The sequence below is a fragment of the Periplaneta americana genome, chromosome 10 (assembly GCF_040183065.1).
Source record: "Periplaneta americana isolate PAMFEO1 chromosome 10, P.americana_PAMFEO1_priV1, whole genome shotgun sequence".
NCBI lineage: Eukaryota > Metazoa > Arthropoda > Insecta > Blattodea > Blattidae > Periplaneta > Periplaneta americana.
In genome coordinates, this window is record NC_091126.1 from 42,840,107 (window position 1) to 42,864,283 (window position 24,177).

General features: G+C 34.2%; 1 protein-coding gene across 4 annotated transcripts in view; it reads right to left on the reverse strand.

Moving 5' to 3' along the window:
• The window catches only part of LOC138707614 (progranulin-like), an 83,560-nt gene that overhangs the window by 41,016 nt on the left and 18,367 nt on the right, over positions 1-24,177 (reverse strand). The window contains exons 1-2 of one of the 4 annotated variants that reach the window (XM_069837275.1): positions 21,968-22,047; positions 3,482-3,671 (exon numbers count right to left, since the gene is read on the reverse strand). In XM_069837275.1, the coding sequence (XP_069693376.1) occupies positions 3,482-3,662 (181 nt within the window). In that variant the 5' untranslated portion in view covers positions 3,663-3,671; positions 21,968-22,047. Of the gene's footprint in view, positions 1-3,481; positions 3,672-11,747; positions 12,809-14,672; positions 14,904-21,967; positions 22,048-24,177 lie in introns of those variants that run through there. The other 3 variants (XM_069837271.1, XM_069837272.1, XM_069837274.1) reach the window with 3 other exon arrangements.

A 24,177-nucleotide genomic window follows, 5' to 3' on the forward strand; every position in this document is an offset into this window, starting at 1 on the left:
ATTGGTCGTGATGGCTCTTCACATTTCTGTATACAGTGCCATCACTCCCTTGGATACATGATTTTCTGCTTACGCTTTTTCTAAACCTACGGCTATTACATATAAATGACCCTGATCACTTTTCTATCACGTCCCTCACCTCTGTTTCCCTCCCTTCTTCTTATATTTACCCTTGCCTTTCCTAGTTATCTATCTTATTCTTACTGATCTCATTTAACTAAAAAAATGACTTCTCTCAATCTCTTATTAATTGGTCCGAACATTGTTTATATTTGTTGAACTCTTCTATAGTTGTTAACTTATTTATTCATTTGAATCACTAACATTCACTAACCACTTATTGCCATTAATCTAATCTGTATATTTTCAGACGAAGTAGTTTCTACCGTTTCATTACCTTTCCATTCCCACTTTCTTTATTATATTTGTATCACTACATATTATCACTCTCTGGTTATTACTTGTATCTTATCCTTTTTTTAACCATTATTCCCTTCCCTTACCGTCTTTTCTGTCACTATCACTCTTTTCACTTTGTCACTTTTTTACGTTTTGTCACTCATGCCACTCATGCACCAACCTCTTAAGTTATAAGTTTTCTGTCCCTTACTGATATAATAACATATACAAAAGTAAAACAAAAACTTGCTGTTCCGTTTCTATAGATTATCCTGATGTATACTAACGGAATTATGTACAGTAATTTGAAAAATAAACAAACAAACTTGTAAATTATATTAAATGAAACTGAAAACCAAAAACATAATAAAACAAAAGTCTCCGTACACTACAGTTTCTATGCATTCAAATCACTAACCACTCTTCATTCAGTGAACAGTTGGACTTCCTTTTGTTTGTATTGCATCCCTCATTCGTTTAGGCATATTTTGTACTACTTTTCTTGCTTTCTCTGGCTCAATGTTGCCCCATTCTTCTAGAATTTTTCCCTCAATTGTTGCTTGCTTCTTATTTTGTTTTTTTTTTTTTCAGCCTTCGTTTCATTTCATCTCATAAATTTGTTACGGTAATCAATGTCAGGGGATTGGGGAGGAGTATGGAGCTGTTTTTTTTTTATTGTATAATAACCAGAGCTTTACATTTGAGGCAGTATGTTTAGAGTCATTGTCTTGATCAAAGATAAATGTTTCACTGGTGTTTAGTTTTTCAGCATTGTCGTGTAGGTCTTCCTTCAGGATGTTCAAATATTGTATTCAGTCCATAGTCCTGTCCACAAAAACAAATTTCCCAAATCTGCAGCACTCATGCAGCCCCAAACAAAAACACTACCTTCTCCATGTTTTACAGTAGTGCACAAATTCTTGCTCTGTAATTGTTCACTTGGCTTTCTCCATACCATTGTCCTACCATCCGAATCATTTAAGATAATGATTGAATTCCAAAAGTCCTGCCATTTGTTAAAATGCTCCTTTGCGAAAGCAAATCTCTTCTGCTTGTTGACGTTGCTCACATAGGGCTTCTTTCAGGCAACTCGGCCATGGTAACTTTCGTCTTTTATGACATTTCGTATAGTCTGAGATACCACCTCTACCCCATAATCTTCTTTAACCATGGCCGCCAGTCTCTATGCAATTATCTTTGGATTTTCTCTGACGGATCTCAATACTGCCTGTCTATGGTTGGATTCCAGATTCTTGGATCGTCCTGATCGACTTCTATTAACCAGTTATTTTGTGTCATTGTACCTTTCAAACACATATTGTACAGAAGAGGTTTTTTTTTTTTACATTTTCTGATATTTTTTATCGACTGTCCCTCCTTTCTCAACTTAACAATTAACTCTCTAATTGGTATTGGTATTTCCATTGTAGTCCCAAGTTTTGTTGCGTCTTACCTTACTACAGTCATAGGCAATTCTATACTGACTCTATAGTTTTCTGAACAACAACAAACACAGGTTCTCTTACACCAGTGCTATCCGTACGGAGACTTTATGTACTCTCCTTTACTTTTGAGTTGTGTTGTGTCGTGTTTACAAGAAAATGTACAGAGGTAACTGCGCTGTTTTCTGTAGGTATTAACCGTAAACGAGTATATTTTATGTAATAATAAAATTTATTTTTTCACTCTATATTTAATCAGATTTTTTCACAAATGTTAATATGTGAGTCTGATGTACGGAGCCATTTTTTACTGACTGTATATTCTCTACATACTTTCCCATGCATCATTCACAAAATCTCCTTTACATAATGTTTTATTTTGATTCATTTTCATTTTTGATTCGATTCGGTGCTGTGGATTGAACTTCAGCATAGCTCAGTGGTTAGAGCACTTGATACATAGAACAAAGGACCCGGGTTCGATCCCTGGTGCTGAAGCAATTTTTTCTCCTCTAATAACCATTGTTACCATAACAGATATATTCTGTAGGACCAAAAAATTAATCTTTACCTAGACTTTATGCGTGTTTTTCAAAAGGAAATAGAAAAATTTGTTCGGATAATGATTATTCTCAACTATTTCTCATCAAAAACTTCTTCTAATGCTTGTAACAATATAGTGGCTGAATGAGCAGTGGCATTATCCTACGGAAAGTAAACTCTGTTTTTCTATCTCTAGTCAAAATTGCCACACGGCCACAATGTGTTTCACACACAATGTTGTGAGTTGACTGTATCATAATGGTACATTATGCAACGAGCCTATAATGGTAGTAATTAAGACGCGAGTATGTTTGTTTATGAAACGAGCACAAGCAAGTTTCATAATTTTCATACGAGCGTCTTAATTACCATTATAGGCAAGTTTCATACGACTTTTTATGCTCGACTATATTTCTAACTTGAAATTATTTATAAGTATTCATGTTATGGTTATGTAAGTGAGGAGCAGAACTGACCTGAATTGTGAGATGTGCGCAGACGCGAAAGTATTGATTTTTTCCGAGGCACAAATGTCACTGACCTTGATATAATCTAGAGAATAACATGAACATTAGTCTTGATATAACCTGGAATTGATTTAGAATTGAAAAACGAGATGACAAATTGAATTTATTTGAATATTATTTACAATTAACGCTAATTATTATTGTAACAGAACATAACCTTCTGCGACAGTATTGGATTTCCAGCCTCCGTGACTTTTCACTAATTGTCTTTCGATTGCATATCTGAGAATAATCGATACTTGCGGTTTTATAATGGTACAATAGTGATTTCTCATCGGCTGAACAACTGAATTATAATGAATAGGTGTACTTTAATGAGGTGCATTAAAGGGCTACTACCAGGTGTATAATTACTACATTTCGGCATGGTCGAGCATAAAAGAAAATGAGACCAATTATTCTGCATATAGTAATGTTACACCACACACTCAATTTCTGATCATAAAGAGGAATTTCATGCACTAACTGAGAGTTTGTAAGCGGTGGACACAACTACTAAAATGAAACCAAGCTTCGTTTGTCATTAATTGAGACGAATTAACAGTAACAAGCGCAATATTAAAATCTTACCTTGTGGACAACAGTGTACTTTGTCTGCACAACATGTAGCATTGGCATAAGGGCAGCAACCTTCTCCACCATGGGGCAGTTCGCAACACGTCATCGATGCAGCACATGTTGTGCGTCCTCCTGGGCATACTATTGCAGCAGCCAGTTGGATGGTCGTTAAGACCAGAAGAGGAAACCACATTCTGAAGTTCTGAAGAAACAAACATGATCACGTATGAATTAAAATTTTTCCATTAAAATTTTACAACTAATACAGGAAAAGATTTGGTAATTATGCAATATATCATGTATGTCAGTGAGATATTGTGCTTGGCATTACAGTTTAAAGGGAAGTCATCATTATCGCGGTAAGTAGTCTCTCCTACTTCAAAGAAGAATACTTAGGTCTAGTAAATATATTTTCTTTGGAAATTCCTTAAAGAAGTGAACCAATGCTGCTTCTTCCCCCACCACAAGAAGCATTTAGATCAGTAGTTGCCAAATTGTGACGTAATAGAAATGCAACCCGCACACCACTATCGCAGAGAGAGGGATGGAGTGGGTATCTCCTCAGGTAATGCAGAGTCGGACTGTGACCAAAAAACAAAAACAATATTCTTCTACTTATTAACTACACACACTTTTTCCGTGTTAACTTTTATCCTCCTATTCATTATTTTTGTATTATTAATAAAATAAAATACATTTTCTTATTTACCATAAAAGGAACGTGTACTTTACATCAGCAGATATTTGAAAAAGCCGATAATTTTTATTGTTCGTTTATTAATGAAATATTCAAATTACACTACATACGTCGAAAAAAAAACGTCGAAGTATTTTACCCCAATTAAGACATAGAAGCCGATACTTTTTATTGTTTGTTTATTAATGAAATATTCAAATTACACTACATACGTCGAAAAAAGCGTCGAAGTATTTTACCCCGATTAAGATATAGAAGCCAATACTTTTTATTGTTTGTTTATTAATGAAATATTCAAATTACACTACATACGTAGAAAAAAACGTCGAAGTATTTTACCCCGATTAAGATATAGAAGCCGATACTTTTTATTGTTTGTTTATTAATGAAATATTCAAATTACACTGCATACGTCGAAAAAACGTCGAAGTATTTTACCCCGATTAAGACATAGAAGCCGATACTTTTTATTATTTATTTATTAATGAAATATTCAAATTACACTACATACGTCGAAAAAAAAAACGTCTTAAGTATTTTACCACCGATTAAGACATAGAAGCCAATAATTTTTATTGCTTGTTTATTAATGAAATATTCAATTTACAGGTAGAGGCGTGGTAGTCTTTATAACGAGAAGAATAATAATAACGTGCATTGTTCCTTTATACTTCATTTTAAAATTTACAACAAATTAAGTATCTCATATTTTTGCCATCTGCACAAAAGAAATACTTTTCCTCCCATGCTCCTTAAAATTAAGTTTTTACATATTATCTGTTTTCTGTTCTGGAAAAGACATCGAAACATATTATCCTACACACTTGTAACATTACATGCGTACGTCCGCTGCTGATAAATGTCTTCACTTATATCGAAGTGAAGGCTGTAAACAGAGGGTGGGAGTATGATGCCATGGTTACGCTTAAGTGGAGGCAGGGGCATGTGTAGCGTCACAGCTTTTGGTGATCACTGATTTAGATGATGGGGAAAGAACCAGATGATTAGATTACAAATTACTTTACTAGATGTCACTTGAATCTAATCCTCAACAGAGTCAATGTATATTGGAGAGTACCGCATTCTCTGTGGCGGTGGCCATATTTACTCCTCGCTCGGTACAGAAGCATATGCAGTAATGCTAGAACGAAGGTCATTGAAGGTGATATCATACATGTTGTTGTGGTTCACTGAATGAGGAAGTGAAGCTGTTCTGAAAGTTACACTAAAGAGATAGTTTTTCTTCTTCGTGTTGGTTCCATAAAATTTCAGAACTAATTCTACCAATTCAGCGAACTCTGTCTCATGTATTACACTGTCTGCATTTTGCGGTGAGAAGTTTTTCGGTTCTCGCACCATGTCACAGATATAAAAAAAAAAGTTTGAGGTATGTCTCAGCTCCATCAATGGAGAATGAAAGGAAAGCTGAATGCCAATATGTACTTATGAAAAGTTAAGTGTTCTTACATTTAAGTTCTCCTGTGATCTAGTGGTCACCATTCTAGTTGTTGGAACAAATGTTCACAGGCTCAAACGCGATTGAGGGCAATGAATTCAGATGTCAATAAAAGCCTTAACATGATATAATTAAAGCTGGATCCCGTGTCATAGATCTAAGACATATAAAAGAAACTGTCCCTGATAAGAGAGCTCTTGGCAAAATTTGTCAACTGCAGTGAGATTATTAATTCATGAGTCAGTTTTCATGTAGGTGCTGACCTTGGCATTTCGATGTTCTTGTCACAAAAAATCTGAGCCTAAGGTGAGTCGGTGTAATTTGGGTATATTGAGATAATTTGGGTATATTACAATTTAATGAATAAAACTTGACCATATCTTCATACACATGCCAATTTAATATTTACTGTCTATTTCACAATTGCCTATGATGGAATGTTAAAAATTTGTGTTAATCACACTGATAGAGCCTGGTAAAGAAATGTTTTTGTTTATAAGTTTATGAATAAACACGTTGTATTCAAAGCAATAGTGTTGGAAAACCAGCTGTGATATGGTAACGAAATTCATATATGTGTACATTACACCTGTTTTGAACATGTTTTAATAAATTTCGTAATATATCACTAGCAATCTTTTTAGTAAATTACAATTTACAAACATGGGGTAATTTTGGTATAATTTTAGGTTAATTGACAACTAACCTAGTTTTTTGTTCCAGATAATGTCACATACACACATGATGAATAGACGAAGGACAAATAAATGTCCGAAGTGTTTTCTGTCCCATATATTAATGGTAGATATTTTAAATTTACAAAATAAACCTTGTCAATAACTTTAGTATTGCCTGGCAGACTTTTTTTATCATGTTAATTAAGCTTTTTTATATACCAACTTGTACATTAACTAATGGTTCCAGTAATTTGAACGCATAAGGACTTTAAAGCATATTTTACTTAAATAATCCACATTAAGTTATACCCAAATTTACCCATCCAGGGGATAAAATTGGTATAGTTAAACTTAGGATTATTATTTTGACAAGAAAAGGTCAACATACTTGAAAATAAATATAATATAAAACAACTGACTGGAATATTTTATCATGGTAACAAACTACGGGTCTTTAAACTTAAAAAGATTGTTTTTATATTTAAGTTACTCAGATCCTACGGTAATGAATTTTTCACACTACACTGTAAAGAAATATTACTTATCTCATAAAGATGAGAGCACAAATGATGGAACTGTAAGCTTATTCACTAAGGATGCTATTCATAGACATTTCACTAGCCCGTGCTATGGGCATGCTAAACTAGCCCTGGCTATCGACTGGTTACTTGTACGGGACTCATATCATGTCAAATCGCTAACACTGGTTTATGAATACAAAAAACGTTAGTTTGCTGATCATCCACCGGAAGCCTGTACTAAGAATTTCTATGAATATGGCCCTAAGTGCCTAACTGATTGAATACTCCTTAACAGGCAAGGTATCATACTCAAATGACCACACTTTGCTGACTGGCGCACATTACACATGATAATATAGCAGGGAAAGCTGACTCACGAACAAATAATCTCACTGAATCTCGTGCTCATATTGAATTATGGCACAATAACCTCTTCAGAAGAAAGCATTGTTAAATAGAACACTGCTAATCCTACACTTATGACAGTGCAAAACCAACAAATTTCTCATGTTGACCACTGTGAAAGTTTCAAAAATATATTTTTTCCTCCTAAACAACCCATAACCCATATTACTACTATTAAGTGCCAGCTGACAATTATTTTTAACTTAAAAACTATAATTAATATTACCAATATACTGTAACATTACTAATTTAATATTATGGTATGCAGAGATTTTTATAACTATAGGCCTAGTTAGAAAGTTCATTTATTCTAAAAAATCGCAACTTTCGTTAGGAGAGTTTGAACTGAGATGGGAATTTGAAAACGCAGAACTAAGTGCTTAAATGAACAACTACATATAACTTATATCTAAAACACACTTCGGATATTTGGTCAGTATTTCAACATTGTGGTGAAATATAAGAATACTATTCAGAATACAAGATTCAGAATGCAATAACGTAATCAACATTTTTATTCAAACTACTTCGATTATGTGACGTGAATGTCCCTGATTATTTCTGTCACTCATCATCACCAGCATACTATCTGTGTTCTTATGAGAGCCCAAATGGCAAAAGCGAAAGAAGAGAATACGACTCATGACCAAATCTAAAAGCATATTTTCTCATGAGATCTATGTGAAAACTGTAAAGTAGACTATATTCATAAAAATTCATTAACAATATCTGTGACATTCAATAACAAATTCTCATAATTTTTTAAAAGGCACAAAAACTAATACAAGTTTCAAGCATGGGGGCCTACTTGTATTCTGAATGTACAAGTAAAATGTAACAAGTGTTGATTTCTAAATTATTGTAATTTTGGAAAATTCCACCTAATATTGTAAACTATCACATGTATTACAAAAACCGAGTGAGGTGGCTCAGTGACAGAGATGTCGCTATGGAATTTGTCCGCGACACAGAAACCAATTTCTGGTCAGTCACGCCTATCTTCAGATCACGTGACAGGAGTCTTCCCCTTTCTACACTCCTCTTTCCGATACTGCTCCCAGCCACTCAGTTCACCATGCAGAATTTTTATCAGCATGATAGCCACCTCATCCCGATCCCGTTCTTGCCTTTGATGCATGAAAATAAATGAGAGGCGCTGTATTTTCACAAACTGATCAGGCTGTAGGCTCCACCCTCCTGTCCGCCCGCCCTCCCGCCACCATCTGCGCACCTCGTGGACAAATTACATGGTGACATTTCTAACGCACTGGACTTGCATTCGGGAGGTCATGGGTTCGATCTCTGGAGCCGACCAGTCTGGACAAGGTCTTTTCCATTGTTTCTCTCGACTGAATATAACTAATTTTCAGTTTAGTAAAGGTGAATTCCGGATTGGACCCCCAATTAGGCTACCACAAAACAGACACAGTATAACATCAACAAACATTCCCAACAGTAAACTGCAGACAGTTGTGATATGACCTAGGAGTATAACGACTATATAAATACAGATTTTAAAAAAGTACTAAAATAATATGTATTATGTATAATGAAAGTTAAATATTTAATCAATTGTTCTTCAACAAAAAGTTTTATTTTTATTAGCCTACACTGAATTATTTTTTTTAAACATGAACATTAATATACGCAAGAAATGATTTAACCAGCCATTATGGTCTATTCAAAGTAACAAAGGTGTACATCACACTCACAAACTGCATGTACTAGACTAGCAGTATTACAGAACAGTTCTACAGTATATAACAGTGTTGTTTGTCCAGTTCTATTTTCCAAATAAAACGCTAATTTATCTTATGAAAATATATAATTTAATTTATTTTCATATGAGGGAACTATTACACATGGAGTATGGAATATATTCAAGTCAAAAAATAAAATATAAACTTCTGAATACATTAAACAAAACAAAATAAACAAAAACATCTAACACTCTTGTTTGTACACTTTGATTATTTACACTTTTGAAAAACAATTAATATCTTGTAGCATAACCCCTTAAAATCTTCTATGGTTGTACACTTCTGCTTTCTCACACTCCTTTTCAAAATTTCCAACAAATATTCGATGAGGTTTAAGTTTGGTGATTGAGGAGGTGTTCGCATGTTTTGGGATATGTTCCATATGAGCCAATCCTTATTGATTTGAGCAGTATGTTTACTGTCATTGTCTTGTTGGAACATATACACAAGTAGCATCCCCATTTTTTGTGTACTCTACCTAACATTTGGCCTTAAAATCCATACTAATCCATAATCCCATCTTTGAACTCAATATTTTCCACACCATTTGTAGACATACATCCCCATAACAGAATGCATCCACTCCCGTGTTTCACTGTAGGTATTGGTAATGTGTTGTTTCTGTTGTTATCTGTGTTGGGCTTTCTCCATATCCTATGAATGCCATCAGAACCATAAAGATTTATCTCCGTCTCATCTGACCAAATTACCCTGTTCAAAAATTCATCATCCTTACCAACATGCTCTTTATCGAAATACAATTTTCGAGCTTGATTTGTGTCACTAATGTATGGCCTCTTTTGTGGTCTTCTATCACAGTAACCATTTTTCCACGACACACACCGGATAGTTTGATTACTGATCTTCGTGTTTGAAGACTCTTCAATCATGATTCGAATTTGTGGAACACTTATTCTTGGATTTTTACAACTTATTAACTGTGAATCTCTAGTCACGTGCATTTAATAATCTTTGCTTGGTTTTTCTTGCCAAGTTATTCCAAATTTCATAATTTCGAAATTGTTGTACATTTGCATAAAGTTGAAGTAAATGCTATTGCTAAGGTTTTCGTAATAAGTACTAAGATCTTTATGTATAAAAACCCATATTAAAGTCTTTCCTGTGTAGCAGAAAGTTGATTTGGAAGGCCATGTTTAGTTTATGCTAGAATTCGTAGTATAAACCACTATTTATATGCATAACAAGTAGTATATACTTCTACTTCTAAGTGTAAACTAAGAAAAATCGTGGTCTGCCGTGTTTGAGACTTTGTTAGCTCAGCATAAGCATTTTTACGGTTTAATATGACAGAATTTACGCAAATTCGCGCTAGAAAATCCTACAAGGAAAGACGAGAATCATCAGAACGTGATTATAAGAAGTTATATAGATTTTATAAATAAAAAAACCTATATGGAAAATTTCTGTAATGGACTACGTACTCAAATGTTGATTTTGAAATAAATGGAATTCTGCCACTTGATTTTTGTTATTGTTACTTAAAATAATACATTTTTAGCAAAATGATTCTATGATGTATTTACATGAAGAACTAGATTACATGTAAATTTATTGATTAACATTTTGTGCCTGTCTGATTTATATCTGATTTTTACTTCACTTGTTATTTATTTTTTTCATAATTTGCTTTTCGTCCATTTTTTTCTTGCTGTAAACTTCCACCTCAACTTTCATAGCCTGGATGACTTTTTCTTTATCACTTCTTGCGGCGGAGTTTGCGACTTGTTTAATAATGCTAGGTATTTTACTAGTGGATTAACAAACAGTAGTTGTTCTCATGCTCGCTCGTCTACACTTCCCACTGCGTCGTAAGTGTCCTTTTTCTTGTTATACTAACAAGATTTTGAGGACAACAATCAATTTTCCCACAAAGAAATTAACATAAATGCATGGAAGGCGAAAACTAACGAATCTTAGGAGATAAACCCGAAGTACTGTCGATAATCGATATAATCGAATAGTCTTGATAGTTTATACTACCGCCATGTAATTAGTACATACTTTGTAGTAGTAGTAGTAGTATCAGGTTTATGCATACAAAACGAAGTATATACTTCTGCTTCAAGTATCTTCTACAGTCGAAGCAAAAGGTAATGCTACAATTTTATGCATACCACCCAATAGCTCTCTTTAAGTCGGAACTCAGCTCCTTAACGACGCTCCATTGTATACAATTCTGAATGACAGACTAACAGCAAGTGACCACTGAAAGACAACCCTGTGCACACTGCAAGCTTGTTTACTATGCATTAAAACCAGGGGCGTATTTTGCGGGCTACCGGGGCTACCGGCGGTAGCCCAAGGGAATTACAAAAGAAAAAGTTTATAATATAACATAATGTAATAATTTTGTATTATTAGTTTTACCATAGTAATTAAAATTAAAGTAATTGTTAGATATATTTTGTGTAATAATAGGGTCAGCAGTAGCCCAAACCCTTTAACCAGTATACGCCTCTGATTAAAACGTATAACTATCCTCTGTCTGTGGGGTAAGTGTACGAACAACAGTGTTACATGAGTTTCAAGGAATATGTAGTTTTAAATTTTTATGTAAGTAACAGGTATATGTAAATTAATTTTATTCATGTCACTGTGTTTGTGTTTAACTCATCAAACATAATGAATTTAGTTTTATTGATATATTTTGAATTTTAAAGTTATTTCAAAGATCGGTTTAATAATATATGAGGTGTACAAACAACACTGTTATATACTGTATGTGCTCTTAGGTGACTTACCAATTTTGGAATTGATTGTCAGTGTGTACAGAAGTCGGAATGCACTCATAAAAAGAGGGAAAGTAAGTTTTTCCCTTACCAGTGCCAGTATGTGATAATGATTTTCAAAAACATACATTTCGGAAGACTAGATCTATGTACGCTCATTTCATAATAAATTGCTCTGTCTTCTTAAGTCAACGTGAGTTTGGGCCAATATTGAAAAAAAAGAGCACAAAATGATATGAACAGAACCTTAACATTCGTATTCCCCTGCTGAAAAATGTGTCTAATGCCATAGACAAAACTCATTGAAACATATACAATGTGTATTTAGCCTATTTAGGCCCAACCCTCACATCTCTCAGATATCATAGGTCTCCTCCTCCCATCCTTATCATATAGCAAACAAGGACTTATGGAGAGTGATAGAACAAATGCAATATGCTTCAATGGGACTATTCCTTCTTCCTTAATACTGGAGTACACTAACGAAATATTGAGACAGAAATATGACGGAACTACAAAGAGATTAAATAGTAATTCAACACAAATATTAGTGAAAGAGTTAATATTGTATATTACTAACAGTACGGTATCGTTCTCGTACCACTAACATCGAAATAGTCCATACATAATCAGTGATTCATATGATTGTTTAGGCTACGAGATAGCGCGGAATTACAGCCTATAGTGCTAAGTTCAACCCCATTTATGATGGTACTATAGTCGATAAATAAAAATACCGAATTACTACAGACCTCCTACTGACACCACGAATACCTTCAGTAACTCCGAACTACTTCATACATATACAGTGACCTAAAGTTAATAAAAGTCTACAAGTTAACATACCGGTACTGGTAATGTTTGTATCTATAATCTATTTTCAAAATTGTTTCTACAGTACCTCGTAAAATGATACTCCTTACAATTGACAGTGTCAATATTAGGTTTTGACATTCAATATAATAAAATAACGACACAAAAAGTGAGTCCCCAAATTTTTTCTATCCTTCAAATAGAGCGTTTTCTTTACAATTGCGTTACCACGTTAAGGTACAAATATATTTATGTACTTGAGTTCTAGTCGAGCCATATGTACCGTGAACGAAAAAAAAAATTGAGTGCCGACACCAATTTGGCACCGAAATAAGGGTGAAAGCTCCTATGAAAGTGGGGGCCGGTGGACAGGTGCAGGCAGACGGGATCGCTTCGTCCAGGTGAAAGGGTTAGGCAGCAATGAGGTGCAGCACATCTCATTTACGTGGGTTTCCTTACTGATCACAGAGAAAAAAAAAAGAAAAGAGTTTTCTTATGGTCAAATCAGTGAGAGGTTAGGTTAGTTTAGGTTTTGGTATGATTTGCATATACTAACAATATCTAAGAATACGTCTTTTCTTCCAAGGCATACCAAAAGCCTAAACTAACCTAACCTGTCACTGATTCGACCTTAGGAAAACTCGTCTTTTCTCTGTGATAAGTAAGAAATAAGCTGTGCTGCCTCTCCCTGCCGCCTACCCCTTTCACCTCCTCAAGCGATCCCGCCTGCCCGCACCTCTCTGCCGATCATCATTTTCACAGCAACTTTCGACCCTTATTTTCGGTGTGAAAATGACGTCCGCACTATTCTCTTTCGTATACGATACGTATGACTCGACTAGAACCAAAGGATGCAAATAAATTTGTACCTTAATGTGGTAACGCAATAGTACATAAAGTATATAAACAGGAGAAAAAATTATCACACGTATAACCGTTGTAAATAATCTATAAAGTCACTTCATTTCATTATAGCATATGGAATGTAAGTTATTTTCACGGGATTAGAATAACTATTGGAAATTTTACAGAATTATGAAAGGTCATGCTTATAACATCATTCTAATATTCATTATCTGAATATCAGATTGCGTTATATTAAAATACATATCCTTACAAAACGCAATAGGAATAAAGCAATGATCTCTAACATTTGGATATTGTTAGATGTCGTTACATATGTCACTTTTACACGAAACATGGAGTAGTTGTAATGTTGCGGATGAAAGCGAACTATGTCGTCAGTGATTTCGGCAAAAACATAACCTCACTTCTATTACCGGTATTTTTTTTTTACCGGTACCAGTTGTGTACAGAATATTTTTTTTTTAACAATTACATTGGAATCAATATTTTAAGTGGTTCCATCAATCAGCAAATAACGTTATCTTCGTAGAAACGATGTTACTAAAGTACAGTCCAATAATAGGTCTATAACAGACTTCCATGCGCGACAACTTTCACTGTCTATTGTAAGAATAACATTATTAACGAGAACTCAAACGGATTATATGAAATACTCTAGTATAAATTAATTTAGGCAGTCAATGTGTAAATATAAAAATAAGGGATTAGATTCTCATGTCAGTTTCAGATCCTTCCGCTATCACGAACAAAATAACACTCATCTGTATCTGACCTGTGCCATCTAGATCTACTGTTACATAATGGAACAGTATGGCTGCATTCATCCGTCATACGTAAATATTATGTTTTTTTTTTTTAAGTATACAGAAATTTTTCTAATCTTGATTTGGTGAGCTTAAGTTTATTTTAGAGTCGTTAACAGTTCACCTGGTACTTTGCTATCTCCCAGCAACCATACTAAAGTCTTTTCGGCATTATTTCAATTATTGCGGAACGCAGTTTTCCTCATACAGTACGTAGTTCGATTCAGAGTTCTGTTCTGCGCTGCGCACTATACTTCGTACTTCATGCTAGTCAATTATTAGGACACTGATATGGAAACTTCTTCTAGAAGCTGTTATGAATTTAATTTACTAAAGTTTGAGATTACGACCACAAATCGTTAACTTTGAGAAATTTGTACTTCCGTTTTTCTTTATGGAAAAAGATGCTTTGATATGGATACTGCAACGAATTAGAGATATTTATATTACTTACGTGACAATGGTTCAGACTGGTGCTCCAATAGTTTCCGCAGCAGTGTTTCAAAATAACCACACAGATCGAATATAACTTTCTTCTACTTACAACATGGAAATTTATACATCCAAACTGGTCTGTGTACACAAAAGAAACGATAACGGATGCGAACAAGGACGAACAAGATCGAACATGAACGAAGTATAAGTAGTATTACTCAACATCCTGTGCAAATGAACAATGGGAATCTCACACAATGTGGCCAAATTTCCGAATCCAAATTTCGGCTTTTTCTTTACATTGTGTTATCAATTATCATCTACTATGTAAATCAAAAGTGAAATACGTTATGTACGTACCACTTAAAGACTAATGAGTACATAAGTTATTGTAAGATTTAGAACACGTTTATTAGCCTATGCTCCCTATAGAACACTTCATACTGTTGGGCACACTGTCAAGTTCATCAAGGTCAACATTCATAGCTGACGCATCACGCGATGTTGAGTCAGTCATTCTCCCTTCCTCATTTGCATTAATGAACTAGAAGGCTGGTTATGCGAAGCTTTCTGCGTCGCAGTCACTTGAGTGTAAATTGGCTGTAGACTTCTGTTACCATTTATTTAATTATTTAAAGAAATATGTTGTTTAGTCAACTGTCCGAAGACAACTGAAACCAATACGGCATAACTCATGAGGAAACTAAGGCAGGAGATAATGGGTTAGGGTGGCCAGTTCCTTTCCCCCTCCATTGCATATATCGCTTACTAGATACATATTTTGCTAAGACCTCAATAAGAGATATAAATATATAACTTTAAAACAAGCAATTTAGTATCGTGGTTAGGCCTACTAATAAAAGAACTCAACTATAAAATATAACATTAGGACTACTTGTAAACGATGACGATATGATATAACAATAACATAATATTAATATTAATAGTAATTACAACATTAACAGGTTTAATACATAATCACTAAATATCGTGATTCTGTCCGACCATCTGTGTACGCTTGTAGCGCCAAAGTTATTTAACGATTTTATTCACTTTTATGAGTAGACCTGGAATATTTAAACTCTAAAAAATCACATTTAAGCACATAAATTATGTTTTAAAATCTTAAAATAAGCTCTAAATAGGCACATTAGAAGAGGACAGCAATATTAGAATTAAGATATTAAAAACTTAACTCGTGTATCTAAATAGCCTATGCAAATTTGATTTCATTATGTAGATAGTTTAGAAGGTGACTGTAGTGTTGGAATTAAAATATAGGAAGCTAACCTAAATTTAATGATATAAACTTAATTCTACGTATTTTAAGTATCTTGGAGGAGAATAACAATCTTTGAATTAAAAAGGAAGGAAAGGGATTAGTAGAATCGCTATAATTGCGTGAAATGTGGCTGCTCAAGCCACTGGTAATCAGTAGCGTAGCATGAAATTTTGAGCAGGGGAAGCTAACTCAAGTTGTCTTTCATGTACATATGAGAAAACGTATTGCAAAAATATAGTCTTAACCCGTAAATTGGTGAGGTGGTGGCTGTGAGTACTCCAGCCATTGTACGAAAAGAAGCCTGCGCCAGGTTGATGTGCGGAGATATATATATATATATATATATATATATATATATATATATATATATATATATATATTTTTTTTTTCATTGCTTATTATGCAAATATTTTCCATTATTCACTCATTAAAGCGACTGAAGAACTTTCTTCCTGATAAATTAAAATTAATCCTTGTACAAACACTCGTGATGCCACACTTTGACTACTGCGATATTATATTAAGTAACCTAAATGCAAATTTGAGCAACAGGCTACAACGTGTGCATAATGCGTGCGTCCGTTATATTTGTAATATTCGTAAGTATGATCATGTTTCCCCGTCTTTCCAAACTCTGTCTTGGCTAAGGCTAAGCGATCGACGAGCCCTGCATTGTCTTGTTCTCTTATTTCAAATCCTGCGCACCGCTACCCCAATATATTTGGCTTCTCGTTTTCAAAATTTATCCGCATATCATCAGCTAAGTACAAGATCTCATTATAACAATTTACTCATTATACCCTACCACAAGACATCTTTATATTCTTCATCCTGTACAGTTTCAGTTGCTAGAAATTGGAACTCGCTTCCGAGTGATATAAGGGGTTGTTGTTGGACAATAGCTTCATTTAGGTCAAAATTACATAAATTCTTACTTAACAGATGAATTGCTGATTAATATTTGTTACTTATAATGAAACTAACATCTGTCCATTCTTATTATTATTATCTTTAATTTCTCTAAATAGATTTACAAAACCTCTAATGGCAATTACATTAATATTCTCATTATAGAAATAGAAATATATATATTCTCCCTGTAACATAGTCCTAGTAAGCTTATATTAAATTAATTTTCATCATTTTACTATCTCAAATATTAAATTAATTATAATTCATTGAATTAAATTAGCTCATAAATTAAGTTACTACTTTACCTTATAGATTTATCTAAATTTAAATAAATGTGTAGTGAAGATTATTGCTGGAGAACCTTTTAAGTGTAATGAAAATATTTGTAATTTAAATTTATGTATTGTATTGATTAAGGCTGGTTGAGTGGAAGAGAAGGCCTTATGGCCTTAACTCTGCCAGCGAAAATAAAACATTATTATTATTATTATTATTATTATTATTATTATTATTATTATTATTATTATTATTATTATGCTGCCTGCTTCCCTAATTTTGAAGAAAACCTAGTTAAAACTAATAAAAGTACTTGATTATATAAATTAAAAATTCAGTTTGATTATCTGAGTGCTACGATACAAGTTTCTAAGTTGGGGTAAGTGCAATCCCCACCTCACCAGTTACGTGACTAGAAAAATACCTCACCACTTACGGGTTAAAATAAATAATACTCAATGTCGAGTCAGTAGTCCGAAGATTGGTTGGAATCTTGTAAGTAACACCAATAAGATATGACCTCAAATGGTACGTAGTAAAATATGATTCACGGTTTACACATATCTCTAACAAACAGACACGTATAGTATAACATTAGCTCACTCCCTGTCATACTTATAGAAATCACAATATTAACGGTCAATATATACAGTATTAGTATCATTACGTAAGTATGAGTCTGTGTTTTGGTTGTGTCCTTCATTGACAGCAAGGGAGTAGGTCATTTGTTTTCTAAATCACACTTTTGTTCGTAAGTCAGTCTTGATAATAGAATTGTCCTAAAAAATTCAAGTAAATTGGTGTCAGGAACTGTTATTTCACTGATTATTTATATCAGCCACAATGCAACTAACACTTCAACTGAACACAACTCACGAAAGGGACAACTCGGAAACGAAATTATTTTCAATGTAAAAGCTAGCTTCTTGCGAGCCTTGCGACCAGGGTAGTTTAGTTAGAAAGGGATGGAAAATCTGCTGGGTGGGTTACACAGAAGAATGAGTGAAAGAAACCAGTCTGCTTGGAAGCTCGTGTGTGCAGGCTTCTTGTTTACCGCTGCATCACAAATCATCTTAAGCTGCCGCATCACAATATTTAACGCATAAATATAAATTCTATTAAAATTAATAAATAATTTTGTTCGTAAACTGCAGGTTTATTATAAAATTATTATTAACTGGGGAAGCTGAGCTTTTTAGCTTGCATTGACGCTACGCCACTGCTGGTAATATCTTGAATGTAATACAGATAGGCCCTAATTACGATGAAATTCAAACTTCATTTATTTTTCCAATAGGCCTAATGTTATGTTGCGGGTTGCATCGATCCGCTGCCACTAAGAAACAACGCTTTGTTGCAAGTTGTATCGGCGTACTCCCACTAATGCACAAGAGACGCGTGGAGTGTTACAGAAATGGTGACGAACGTTTTTCCCGAATAGATGTCCACATAAACGTTCCATGTTAATACAGAAAAGTAAAATTACTGTATATTCCTAAATTTAATTAAACGAATAATAAGATATATACATATGAGGACCGTTTTTCCAAAACTCGCTTTTTGCAAAATTACAATTTTTCAGGAGACTCAAAAAAAAACTGATTACAGAGTTAAACTTTTATGAAAATTTTTCGAACTTTGTTCCATGTCCTTTATTCTTTAGACACCTTTTGAGACATGCAGAAATTAAAAGTACAATTTAAATTTATCTACTGTAACATTACGTGCAAAAAACTGGAGTTTTTTTTCAAAACTCGCCTTTTCCATAATACTCTGAAATGAAAAATATTATTTAAGAAATCACAAATGAAAGAAACAAACAAAAAAATAACAATGACAATACACCATTAAGACATGAATTAAACATAATATTTACGGAAAACGATGTTGTTAGGAACATTACTTTTTCAAAATCAATATAAATCAGTTTATTACACTGAATGATGAACTAAGTTATTTAAGAGTCTTAGTATGTTTCCCCTACATCCATACTTTCCATCACATCACTTACATTGAGGCAGTCTTTTGTATGATTTCCTTTTAGTACCTCTTCATAGAACGACTTGGCATCATCCGCCATTTCAATAAATTTCATTAATTTTGCTACATCTAGAATCGTTTCTTTGCTTACATGGTCGACATTTTTCATTCTTGAAACTGTATCCATCTCTCTAAATGAATGTAGAAAGCAAGTTTTATTTTATCAATTTCGTAGCAGAAAGCGAGTTTTGGAAAAACGATCGAACTTTCTCAGGTTTTTAGGCTAAAACAAGTTGCAGAATATGAAAGCCAGTACCTTCAAATGGTATAATCCATATACATATAACTGAATTTCACCCATTTCTGCAGAAAGCGAGTTTTGGAAAAACGGCTCTCACATTCAAATATTAATATATTTATTTCTCTGCATTAAATTTCTTTAATACCTCTAATAGTAGCCAAATGTCATTTTCTACCCATTCATTTTCGTTTCTCTTTCATATAATACAATGGAAGGGGTAACACAATTCCACAGCAGAAGCTATCACGACTTCCTAAATAGGCCTAATATAAATCAAGGTGATTCTAAACCAAAGATTAGGCCTACTAAAATGTTACTTTCGTCCACTGGACCGTGCCTCAGCGCGATTATCTAGTTCTGGAAGCAGGATTAAGCTTCTGATCGCGATCGGGACGGTGACACACTAAAACCACGATCGCGATTAGTGGCTGTAGTCTCTCACTAGTATTAGAAGCCGTTCCACCAGCGAATAGGGATTATAAAGAATGGACACTTCGCGTCGGTACCTTTGATGTAGCCGGACTGATTTCAATGACCTTCAAGCCAGCTAGAGCGTGAGATTCTGCTTTCTCTCTAGAGTTGGCGCTGACATCACACCAGCTAGCAGTCGACACAGCGGAAATATAACACATATAATTAATACATGTAGGTACATTATGTACTTAAATAAAATAAATTGGATCCATAAAATAATAAATCCGTCATTAACTGTAATGTCTAGACTCTAGAGTTCCTTTATAATGAGAGTTGAGACGTTGACCCCAACAACAATTATAATATGTAATGATTTGATAGCACTGAAAATGGAAAAACAAAACTCTTATGAGAAGTAAAACCATATACCTATATTATACAGGAACATCATTTTATTTTTACTTCAATTTTTATTGAACCTGAGTTTTTGAATGTACTTTACTCCTACCCCTTCTACTAGTGAACTTCGAACCGTTCTCCACACAGAACCAAGCGTATACAGTCAAAGTCGCCTTACGGTCATAGTAAACACAAACAATACTGAATTACTGAGTATAGTACTTTCCAGAAATATGTTCGGTTTCAATATATTGAATCATATTCTCGTACAGGTACTGTCATCCGTTTGCCTAGCCCACACATCCCGGTTCCCCCCAACGGCTTCTGTTCGTCTCTCTGTAAAGGGTAGTAGTTGGGCAATCTTAGCTCTTTTCTGAAAACATTAATTTCTGTTAGGAATTGGACGTCTACGTAATATTATAAAACTGTTTAAAATAAATAAAAGGTCCTCGTTAATTAATTGTCACGTGATTTCCATCCTTTCTACGACCCTGTGACAAAACCACTTGGACGGATAGTAGATAGAATGTCTGAGTAGTTTTATCTTTTCGGATCAGGCAGAAGTGAAGATTGAATTTACGGTACGTAAAGTCCTCTTTTATAGAGTAGGTACAGAATTATTTTAACATGAGTTACTAGTACGAAGGACGAAACTGGTAATTTGAATTAGGCACAGTAGTCTAAAGTGCGATAATATGCAAATTAGAACTGAAGCCTGTATCGAAATGAACGGCCACCATTTTCAAAAATGTGTTTAAATATCCATATTATGTTTATTTTTCAATTTAACTTCATTCTCTATATTGTACGCTAATGTGCTGTAGACAGTATAATGTAGGCTACATTGCATAATGAATACGTCCGAATGGAGTAAAAACATTTATTGTTAATACTGTACTGTATTTTGATTAAAGAAAAACCTAATGAAAATTATCAAACTAAAAATCGCGATATTTCCTGCTTTACGTAAATTGATGAACTACTTTTCTTCCCTCCTATACCTAGTAAAGTGATTTGTTTGTATCTTACGCCAGTATTATCGAACTCCAGTGGAAGGAAGTAGAAAACGGTGTTTCCGGTTTTGAAACTTTAATCCAAAGGTATAGCCAGGTTAATATTAGAAATGTTAGTAAAAATAAAATGATGTCCCTGTATTATGTACAAACATTAAACGAATTTGATACATAATTTTATAATGTATTATATTATTTTAGAATATAATTTATTATATCTGAAATATAAAAAAAATATTATTACAACTAGTTTGTCACTGAGAAATAAGGAAAAGGTGTTAACTTGAATTTATTTGAAGCAAAGCGTTACTGGATTATGCAATAAGGTAGGCGATGTTTGAACCCTGTGTCTCAACTCTAATCTCAATTATTATCTTAGCGTATGCTCGATTACACTAACCTCTATCGCTTGAAAGTAGAACTAAACGCTGGCGCACAGAGAAACAAAACACAGGAAAATTCGCTCAGTGTCCATTCTTTATAATCCCTATTCGCTGGTTCCACTGTGGTTGAAGCATGACCTTGGATACGCTGTGGATGAAAATGCGTTTACTCTGTAAGATTTCCACGTGCTGCCGTCCACAAAACCTGTATGCTTCAACTACGATGGAACGGTTTCTAATACCCGTACCATCCCTTTAACTACCGGTAATATTTCCAACTATGTCATGCGTTACTACATCAAAATCCTCATCGAAATCAGTAATAACAGCAGGCACCCTCCCACCTTTATCTACCTCGTCCACCAGATCCACGTATAAGACAGTTTGTGTTCCACAAGCAAAACCTTTCTTGAACCCGTGTTGGTCTTTGAACAAGACTACTTTGGCTTTTAAGAATAAAGTTCTGACTTCTCTTTAAACACTAACTAACAAAAACAAAGATCAAAGTTGAGCTGCCTTCAAGCGGTGGAGTGACATGAGGTCATTATGCAACGAGACTAGTCAATCATCTACAAAGTCTTTGGTTTTTCCAGAGTTGAAAACAAAGTTCAAGAGGCAAAACTGGGAGGGAAGTAAAAACCAGTTAATACCTGAGTGGTTGTTCTTTTTTGTGTGCTGAAATATTGGCATGTAATTAAACCACATTTGGTATGGATGTGTTAATTTTATTTAGAAACATGTAATTACCTTAAAATAGTAATATGTAAGAAAATATACAATAGAACCCCGATTATCCGACACCCTATTAACCGATTGACGGATTATCCGACTATCTTTCTCTCACTCTTTTTTTTGCCACAGAAACATATATTAAGTACTACTCTACGTTATATTAGTACATATTGTCCACACCTGTGGGGTAACGGTCAGCGCGTCTGGCCGCGAGACCAGGTGGCCCGGGTTCAATTCCCGCTCTGGGCAAGTTACCTGGTTGAGGTTTTTTTCCGGGGTTTTCCCTCAACCCAATACGAGCAAATGCTGGGTAACTTTCGGTGCTGGACCCCGGACTCATTTCACCGGCATTATCACCTTCATCTCATTCAGACGCTAAATAACCTTACATGTTGATAAAACGTCATAAAATAACCTACTAAAAAAAATTAGTACATATTTTTTCTAGAGTGTCTTACTGCATACCTTAACACTTATCCAGCTTGGTCTACTGTTCGAGTTGCCGTACTTTACAACTTCTATAATTTTCCATGAGTGTCAAAAGAAAACGTTTTGTGATAAGTATCGAAAAAAAAATGCAAATAATTGAGTGATTTAGGGAAAGAGAAACTGTGGCTCATCTCGCATCAGAATATGAGACTGGTGTTACAACTGTGCGCGATTTAATAAAAATCAAGGATAAAGTGTATAGAGTATGTAAATCTACAACATGAGACCTCTAGGCCTACTTTCCTATATTTCCGCTGATAGCCATTACAAGGAGTTTCCTTGTCCCTTAAAAGCACGCCGTTGACAACTGAACTTAATTCAGTGAACTTCTGATCCACTACGTAGCATCTTAAACATAAGATCACGGAGGAAATTAAGAAACTTCAGCTTTTATTCACTTAATTTACGAAAATATTTTATGGTACGGATTATCCGATTTTTTCGATTAACCGTCTAGTTCATCCCCTTCATTACCACGGATAATAGAGGTTCTACTGTAGTGTTAAAATTAAATCTTTGTAGTCTAATTCGCCAACATTTCGAGTTGTAGTATTAAAATTAAATATAATGGTCTTTGTATTCTAATTCGTCAATATTTTGAGTTTTCAGACAGATAGGCTACATAAGAGGAGGGTAAAATATGTAATTACATAAAAATCCGGACTCTAGTTATTACGTGCCAGTAACCCACTACAAGGGACATAGTTTTAATTTCTTCGCGGAGGAAGCCATGCTTAGGATTTTATCAACAGTAAACTCACTAGAGGTTTTGATTTATCCAGAGAATCAAAACTCGTTTGGGATTTAAATGACTATTACACGATTAGAAGAAAGATTAGTAGAAATAAAGTACTCTAATACAATGAAATATTGACTTACTGAAAATTCTATGTCACCAATGTTAGCTTCAACAAAACCTTTGAACGGAGCCGTCATTTTCAGTTCACTGTCAATGCTGCAAACAAATGACGATCGCAAAGCATGTTTTATAGTACTGTAAAGAATTTGCAGTTTGAAATGTTGGCAAACAAAGAAACAGATGGTAGGGAGGTGATAAAACAAAAGAAAGTATATAAAGAGTAGAAGAAATAAAGTACTCTAATAAAATAACATAGATATTAATTGATTTACTAAAATTCTATTTCACCAATGTTACCTTCACCAAAATGTTTGAACGGAGCCGCCATTTTCAGTCGGCTATCTCTGCGGGAAACAAATTACGATCGCAAAGCATGTTTTATAGTACCGTAAAGAATTTGCTGTTTGAAATGTTGGCAAACAAAGAAACAAATGCTAAGGTAGTGATAAAAAGAAACAAATGCTAGGGAAGCGATAAAATTGTG